This window comes from Oncorhynchus gorbuscha, linkage group LG02 (assembly GCF_021184085.1).
Source record: "Oncorhynchus gorbuscha isolate QuinsamMale2020 ecotype Even-year linkage group LG02, OgorEven_v1.0, whole genome shotgun sequence".
NCBI lineage: Eukaryota > Metazoa > Chordata > Actinopteri > Salmoniformes > Salmonidae > Oncorhynchus > Oncorhynchus gorbuscha.
In genome coordinates, this window is record NC_060174.1 from 65,453,613 (window position 1) to 65,462,829 (window position 9,217).

A 9,217-nucleotide genomic window follows, 5' to 3' on the forward strand; every position below is an offset into this window, starting at 1 on the left:
CTCCATTCAGGCTGCATAGGCATCCATTTAATCCTTACCTAGATTTAATGGTTAGAAGGCAGAAAAAAACGGGGGAAATATGCCTACTTTTTTTAATGAAACACCATTTTAAACCACCATGCTAAAGTAGCTAATGCCTTAGTAATTCTAGTCCCAGATGTTGGGTATCGCCTTCAGTCAATCAGGTTGCAGCAGTCTTGTTTACCCTGGCTGCATGCATGGCACAACACCAGTTAGTAGAATGAGCTGTTATTGGTGGTGGGAAATTGTGTTTTATACAGAAAGTACACTTTTTCAGTTTTTTCTGCTTTTTTCCGCCTTCTCGCTGTTAAATTTAGTTAATGAGGAAATCGAGGCCTTGCAGCCTGAATGGAGAGTTGTTTATGTATGAACCGGTCCACAGGGGTTAGGAGTGTATTGCTTGCTGCATACAATGTGTTTTGACGGTAAGATGAAACCATCAATACCAGATCGATATCGCCATCTGCCCGCCTTTGGGCTAGCTATACCTCAAAATTGTAAGACGCGAAATCCAGTGCCGAAGTTTCCGGTATGAGGACGAGAACGAAAAGGGGTGTAAGCGAATCTCTCGGATTCTACCATATCTGCACATAGTCGCTGTAGCAGCCTATGGAACAGGCGATGTGAAGTGGTTACGTTTTGTGATGCAGGCACCTACGCATCGCCAAGCAGTGGGACTTTTTCGGCTTTTTACACAACCTTGAATAGCCGACCACCGCTCTGGGCAGATGAGAGATATTTTTGGTGAAAGTCAGGGCTGTCATAACGGATATCGGGAAACTGGGAGGTAAGCGGGTCTTTGGATATATTCTACCTTCTTGAATGTTGCGCACAGCGCCTATGATAAACCGACATGTATCCAGTATAAGTTATATAAAAGATAGCCTAAGTTATCATAGAAGAAGGTGAATAGTAGGGGTACTACGGAAAGACTGTCTGGCGAAGGTTATGTCATCTTGCCTGGAAACCAGACGTTGAATTGCATAGATTCTATGTCGGGCAAAAATGAGCGTTTGAATCAGATAAGTTTCCTCTACATGCCATAATGTTGAATACAATTATATTTCAATATATTTTACCGGTTGTCAATGCGGTTTGCCCTTTTTGGCGGTAGGAATGTCATACAATATATCAACCGGTAAGTATAACTAGGCTACATCAACTTTTCAAAGCACTGGTAGTACATTCCGATTTGTATCACCAACACCATGCGCACAATATGAAAAATACATGCACGCATAATTGCCTTGCTCGTGTACATGTTTACTTGGTTCTGCCTCAGGTGATATAAATCTAAATGCAATAAGAGTGCTTTTAAAATGGTATGTAATTATACTTTCCTGTGGATATATCTCATAATCCTACCGCCAAGAGGACCAACTAAAGGACAACCGGTAAAGTACCTTTTTAAAATGTAATTTTATGCAAAGATGCTTTGTTGAGGTCATGAGAGCAAACTTTCCTAACTCAAACGTACATCTTAAATTTCTATGTGGCCTACTTTCTAAGAAGCTAAGTGGCCTACTTTCAGGCTTACTGACAATGTTGAATCTGACCAAATGGGACTCGTATCTTATTATGAGGATTCCACATTTCTGTTAGCCCATTAGTCATCCCTTGTGGGAGTGTGTTTTGTCATACTGCAGCATATCTCTATTATAGCTAGATTAGTGGACATTTCTAACAATATAGGAAATCATTCATGTGTTGGGCGGATGAAACATTGAGAATCTCGCTCCTGTTCCCTTTGCTCTCTCTTCCTAGGACAGAGGTGGATATTGGGTATTGTGCTACGATCCTCAAATCAAATAGTTGTATATGTTTATGCAAATTCTGTTTCTCTATTGTTTACCAAACCTCACACTTTCACACAACGTTCGAGGGCTAGAGGAGTATTCCCTAATTTCTCCTTAATAGGTGAGGATTTTAAAAATAATTTTCGGCAGGGTTCTGTTTGTATCATGAGAAAGGAATCTAAAAATGTTACGATCCAAAGATCCTTCAGCTCCACTTTCCTTAAGGCTCGTGAAAGCAGATGTTTTTCACTAACGCCTCCATCACACCGACAGTGACTTTGGTACACCAGAAGTACATTTGTTTCCAATTGAACGTTGCGTTCTGTGTGGTGCATACATCGAACGTCTGCATCAAATTGTATGTGTAGATTGCTTGACAGAAAAGGTAGCAGAAAGTGAATGTGGAACTTTTGTTGCACACATCCAGATGATGCTTTCTGTGTGATCAAGACATAACATCTGACTTCTTTCAAACCACAATTCTCCCGCCCTGCAGAAGTAAAATGATTTGAAACGCAGAATGAAGTTATCCCTTCAGCTGTTGAGGCCTGTTGTCTTTCACTGGCCTCCTGTGACAGAACAGTTTGAATGGTGACACTGTGAGCATTGTTCCAAAAAGCGCTTGGTTGCAGTTAACAGTATGTGCTGGGTGAACAATGTCCTTCTTAGACCTTTGACAGTGCTCTTTGTGTGAACTCGCAATGGCAGCCTGGGCCAAAAACGTTGTGACAGTATGTTCCATGCATTATCTAACAAATGAACAAGCCTTTCAAGGGCTTCACCAAGTGCTGTGCAATCTCATCTGTGGCAGTTTAAAAAAAACTGTCTGATAAAGCCGGGTAATTTTATGGATTAAGCTCACACCTTGTGTGTTGAGGAAACAAGTTGAGACTCAAGAAGCTACACTTTTGGACAATATGAAAAACAGACACTCAAAATTCCTGTGTTTTATTTTTCCTGTTTATTTTTTAACCTGTTTGAAAGTAAAAGTGACTATTCCATTTCTCAACTGGAACTGAACTCGAGGAAAATATAATGCATGATAAAATGGCAGAAAACAAAGATTTGTGTGTCAACATATTGTATAACATGTGTCAAACTCATTCCCCGGAGCATCGAGAGTCTGTGGGCTTTCGCTCCTGCCTTGTACTTGATTGAATTATGGTCACTAATTAGTAAGGAACTCTCCTCACCTGGTTGTCTAGGTCTTAATTGAAAAGAGAAACAGGCAGTCACTAGGCCCTCTGTAGAATGAGTTTGACACCCATGTTGTACAATCACCCAGCTTCTGACACACACTTTTTACAATGACCCCCCCACACACACACACACACACACACACACACACAAAATATAACCTCTGGCTGCTTTTTTTGGAGACAACCAAGACATGTCACAAGATTGTCCCCACAACCTTGGCTCCTATCAACTTGATAAGTGGTGTCTCACACCACTTAGATGGCCATTGTGTGTGTGAAGGAATGGCTCCGGGAAGCTGTCCCTTAGCTGTGTCCGTTGCTGTGTCTGTGATTGGGGTTTATAATGGCCAGCCTGCCCTCCAGACGGTTGCAGTTCAGCAGAACCGGAGCAAAATGACCTTATTAATATCATGTGACCAGTATCTTTAAACTCAGGGGTCTACCAAGATCTTGGCCCCTTTGTTATGTAGGCAAAGCATTCTTTAAAATATGTTTAACACTCCAGTTTGGGGAAAGACAGGCCTTGGAAACGGCTTACAATGTTCTGTGAATGTGCTGTGTGTTTGAGTGAATAGGCCTATGAAAGGGGAAGAGCGAATGTGTTTTTGAGCATGTTAAATGTACATCAAGTTTAAATGCAGTATGTGTAAGTCATTATAACCTGCTGTGACCAGGGTTAAATACTATTGACCTCAGATAATGGTGATCTGTTAACTCTGACAAATGGATTTTATGGAGGCAAAGGCATTTCATTACTCTGGTAGGCATATGTATAGCTGTTCCATACGAACACAACAGAGGATCTAAGACAAGGCTAGAATCTCATTACAATGTTTTGTCCAAACCTTTTAAGTGATTAGATAGTATCCTACTACATTATTGCATTCTAATCGTCCTGATGCTTCGTTTCCCCTTCTCATTTGAATTAAATAGATTGATTGTGTGCTTTAGACCGTTGTATAGTATTCACGTACACAGTCTGGGTCCACAATGGTGCCCCTGAGAGTGGCTTCCTCACTATGGCCAAATGGAGCAGAGCGCAGCTAGGAGATGAGGCGCTGCTCTCTTTTTCTCTCGGTCAGTCATTATCTCCACAGACCAGTCATTCAGTTGGCACTGCTATCCCCTTTTTCTTTCTCTCTCCCCTCTCGCCTTCCTTTCCGCTTCTCTCTGTCTCTCTGTCTCTCTGTCTCTCTGTCTCTCTGTCTCTCTGTCTCTCTGTCTCTCTGTCTCTCTGTCTCTCTGTCTCTCTCTCTGTCTCTCTCTCTGTCTGTCTGTGTGTGTGAGTTAACAATGTGTGTCTGTGCTATTGTGAGAGGCATCTGTCACCACCCAGAATGCACTCTGTTCAGGCTCAGCAGAGCCCCAATCAAGTTGGTTGGACCAGCTCCTCTCGCTCTGCAACCCTGACGTCATGTGACATTATATTGTTCCCGCTGGTGCCTTTTTGTGGCTTCAATTCGGTATCACTCTACCATTGTATACTTTGTATGCACGTTGAGGTCAGCTATTGTGTTCCGTACGCAGGCGTGGTTTTGTTTTTGTTGCAGAGTGATCTATGCACAGTCGCTGACAGCAAACGTTAAAGGAAATCCTCTGTGAGTGACTGACGCTCAGGCTCCTCCTGTGCACGCAGTGGTGCTACTGTATAGCTGTCTCATAACTAGAACCTAAGAAGCTTGAGTTAATGTCAGCGACATGCAAGTCATGCCCTCTCTCTCTCATCCTCCTGCTCTGCTTGGCCTTGGCCCTGTCTATCTCCTGTGCCCTCGGGGCCAAGGCCCTCACTGAGAAGCAGCACTTTAATCTGCCTCCATCAGACACCAGCCTGACACAAACAGCTGCTTCACTAAAGCTCCCTAAATAGGTTTAAACCAGGTTAACCTCTCTCTCGTCCTCTAGACATGCTACTAAAAATGTCCTCCCTTATTCACACCCTCACATATCTCCCTACCACTCCTCCGCAGTGGATCAGGATTCATTCATTCCAGGATTCGTCAAAACTAGAAAAGCCTTTATTCCCACGCTGCGTTGCCAACAACAATAGACAGAGTCATTATTTTCTGTCCTGCCCTCATATGATATGACGGAACTATGGGTTTATCTTATCTCAACTCATTCAACTCTGTGTGTTTGGTCAGCGTAAATAACGGTTTCTGAAATGCTAGTCAAATTAGGCTTAAGGGGTCCCTGGGTTTTTACATGGTCACTGTTGTTTCATGCTAGAGGTTTTCCCCTCCTGTATCAACGCCTGAATGTTCATAATCCCTATAGATTATGTTTCAGAACATATGAAATGAAGTTCTCTCATGGCGGAGGATGATTCCTGCATGTTTATAACACGGGTTTTGTAATAGTTTTCTGTTCTAATGGCTTTCTTCTGCTTCTTTCTGCAGTTGATTAAAACTGTGGACATAATCCTTTTACCTCACCAAGAAACCTCCTCCGCAGCCAAAGTGTCAACCCTGCATCCTGCTCACTGAAGCTCTGTTCCAAGAGAGTGATCGAGGCTTTGTTTGGTACTATTCATCATTTTAAAGCTGACTGCAGAGGTAGCAGTCCTCCCTGATCACCAGACCTGATTTGACCTGTTAATGGTTTAGCTCAGCCAGCCAGCATGATTCCTTCTCCCTGTGTCTGATTCAGAGAGGAGCTCTGCCCGGCCTCCTCTCCCCACCACCTCCCCTCACGTTGTTGCAGGAGCTGAGCCTCTGCTGCCCAGGGAGGGCTCCCGATATGTCCACCAAGGCGCCCATCTATCTGAAGCGGCGGAGCAGGAAGGGGAAGAAGGAGAAGCTGCGGGACATCCTTTCCTCTGACATGATCAGTCCTCCGCTGGGGGACTTCCGCCACACCATCCATATCGGGAGCGGCGGGGACGACGACGACCTGTTTGGGGACCTGTCCTTCCTGCAGGGGAAGTTCCACCTTCTACCTGGGCAGCAGGGCCACAACCTGTCTCAGCGCTCCTCCATGTACGCAGAGCCCTTCCAGTTCAGCCGTACTGCCAGCGACAGCGGACACACACCCTCCTCAGAGAGCTCCCCCCTGCTGAAGAACGCCCTCTCGCTGCCCGTCATCGAAGGGGTGCAGGCCATCACCCTACCAGTCACCTCTGCACCCTCCTCGGCCCGCCCCCATCCGCCTCAGAACGCGCCCCCTCCACCCAAGCCTCCCCGACTGCACCTGGATGACGAGATCCTGACGCCCCATCACCCAAGCCTGGAGTCGTCTTCTCCCTCAGCACAGGTTCCCAGCAAGATGTCCCAGTTCTGCCCGCCCTCCCCCAGGTTGTCATCAGGCGAAGATGTGTGTATCCAGGACCCTTATCTGGATGATGGGGACCAGGAGCGCCCCTACCTGTCCCACGCAGGCTCCCTGCTCTCCCTGCACCTGGACCTGGGCCCCTCCATCCTGGACGACGTGCTGCAGATTATGGATAGCCAGCGCCTCAGTGGCCTCAATGGAACCTGTCTGCAGGGAGGGCGGCAGGAGCTCTACACCTGACCATGAGAAGCCCTCGGCTCTCTGTCCTCTTACTGACCCCCTTAGCGTATAAGAGGAGGTTCTGACCTCAAACAAGCCTTGCTGGATTACAAGGCTGGATTTGTACAGTAGTACGCTCATATGAAGTGCTTTTTTCCCCTGGAACTTAACTTCAGTTGCTGTTAGTGTTTTAATTGGTATTGAATATCTTTCTACGCTTTTCCATGCAAATTACTTAATATAGTAAGTATGAAATGAAGTGACCATGAGCCAAAAGCTGACACTGTTAAATCTCCTCTACCCTTCCCCCAAAGAGGATATGAAGAAACCGGTGAAAGAATATACTGCTGGTCAGGAACTGAGGTCAGCATGTATCTGACTGGGATCATATTTGTCAGTGGGACTGAAAGGGTATTGTAAAACCTGAAGGTCACAGTTAGATTATTTATTTTTTTACTGCACCTGAGCTGTGGACTACTGTCCGTGCTCCTGAGATCACAGTTTGGTGTCTGTGTCACACAGATTTATCCAGCTTACAAAGCTGTTCTTACAAACTGGAACTGACATTCTATTCATGGTTGGATACACATGATCAAAGACACGCTTATGGAAAGATGAACTGTACAACAGGGAGGGTGTCTGCCGAGTGGCGCAGCGGTCTGAGGCACTGCATCTCAGTGCAAGAGGCATCACTACAGACAGCCTGGTTAGATTCCAGGCTGTATCACAACCGGCCGTGATTGGGAGTCCCATAGGGCGGCGCACAATTGGCCCAGCGTCGTCCGGGTTTGGCCGGGGTAGGCCGTCATTGTAAATAAGAATTTGTTCGTAACGGACTTGCCTAGTTAAATAAAGGTTTACATATATTAGTTTTAAATGTCTGCAAGGACAAAGATCCAGAGTGGTAGAGGAGGTCACATCCCTGAGTCAGATGTGTCATTTTCCTTTTGTTGTTTTTAATGCAAGAATGTGAATGCTGTAACTTTGCATCAGGAGAGACTATGAGTTTTAGAGAGCTCAGTTCTATATCTTTTGACTTTTCAGCAGATCTACAGAGAGCTGCTTAAACTGGCCCTCATGCTCTGGTAATTGAGATGTTGAGCACGTTTGGAGATTATCTCACCGCTGTAGCCCTCCAAGTCCTTGTGTTGCTCAAACTATCTCTGTACCAACACAGCAAAGTTCTGAATCAGACTTTTACCAATGTTATTTGGAATTCTTGTTACAAGATACAGGGAGAGGGTTTTAATTTGAGCCAGTTTGCTACAGCAGGAAAATAATACTGCAGCAACAGGAAATGTGAATTATTACGTGGATCATCATTAATGGACATTCTTGTAGGGGTTGATACATTTTAAATCTGAAATTTGTGGAAATGACAAACTAACACAGTACAGGATAGAGTTGCCAGATCACCGTTTGCTTCATGGGGTATACAGTACCAATCAAAAGTTTGGACACACCTACTCATTCAAGGGTTTTTCTTTATTTTGACTATTTTATACATGGTAGAATAATAGTGAAGACATCAAAACTATGAAATAGCACATGTAATCATGTAATAACCCAAAAATATATTTGAGATTCTTCAAAGTAGCCACCCTTTGCCTTGTTGACTGCTTTGCACACTCTTAGCATTCTCTCTACCAGCTTCATAGTCACCTGGAATGCATTTCAATTAACAGGTGTGCCTTGTTAAAAGATAATTTGTGGAATTTCTTTCCTTAATGAGTTTGAGCCAATCAGATGTGTTGTGACACGGTAGGGGTGGTATACAGAAGACAGCTCTATTTGGTAAAAGACCCAGCCTATATTATGGCAAGAACAGCTCAAATAATCAAAGAGAAACGACAGTCCATCATTACTTTAAGACAGGAAGGTCAGTTAATCTGGAAGATTAAAAGAATTTAGAAAGTCTCTTCAAGTGCCGTTGCAAAAACCATCAAGCGTCATGGTGAAACTGGCTCTCATGAGGACCGCCACAGATTACAGCCCAAATAAAATTCAAGTAACAGACATATCTCAACATCAACTGTTCAGAGGAGACTGCAAGAATCAGGCCATCATGTTCGAAATGCTGCAAAGAAACCACTACTGAAGCACACCAATAATAAGAAGAGACTTGCTTGGGTCAAGAAACACGAGCAATGGACATTAGACCGGTGGAACTGGTCCTTTGCTATGTCCTTTGGTCTGATGAGTCTAAATGTGAGATTTTTGGTTCCAACCGTTGTGTCTTTGTGAGACGCAGAGTAGGTGAACGGATGATTTCCGCATGTGTGGTTCCAACCGTGAAGCATGGAGGAGGTGTGGAGGTGCTTTGCTGGTGACACTGTCTGTGATTTATTTAGGCACACTTAACCGGCATGGCTACCACAGCATTCTGCAGCAATACACCATCCCATCTGGTTTGCGCTTACTGAGGCTATCATTTGTTTTTCAACAGGACAATGACCCAACACACTTCCAGGCTGTGTAAGGACTATTTGACCAAGGAGAGTGATGGAGTGCTGCATCAGATGACCTGGCTTCCATAATCACCCGACCTCAACCCAATTAAGATGGTTTGGGATGAGTTGGACCACAGAGTGAAGAAAAAGCAGCCAACAAGTGCTCCGTAAATGTGGGAACTCCTTCAAGACTGTTGGGAAAGCACTCCAGATGAAGCTGGTTGAGAGTATGTCAAGTGTGTGCAAAGCTGTCATCAAGGCAAAG

At 44.6% G+C, this 9,217-nt stretch overlaps 1 protein-coding gene across 1 annotated transcript; it reads left to right on the forward strand.

Annotated features, from left to right (window-relative positions):
- Positions 1-334: 334 nt before the first annotated feature.
- Positions 335-8,055, forward strand: LOC124007421 (cdc42 effector protein 2-like). Its single transcript, XM_046317966.1, has 2 exons — positions 335-808; positions 5,413-8,055. The coding sequence occupies exon 2, from the start codon at positions 5,753-5,755 to the stop codon at positions 6,521-6,523; it is 771 nt and encodes a 256-aa protein (XP_046173922.1). The 5' UTR covers positions 335-808; positions 5,413-5,752; the 3' UTR covers positions 6,524-8,055.
- The last annotated feature ends 1,162 nt before the right edge of the window (positions 8,056-9,217 follow it).

Bases quoted from the DNA above. Each gene is read 5' to 3' on its own strand.
- LOC124007421 (XM_046317966.1), top strand. From the start codon at position 5,753: ATGTCCACCAAGGCGCCCATCTATCTGAAGCGGCGGAGCAGGAAGGGG.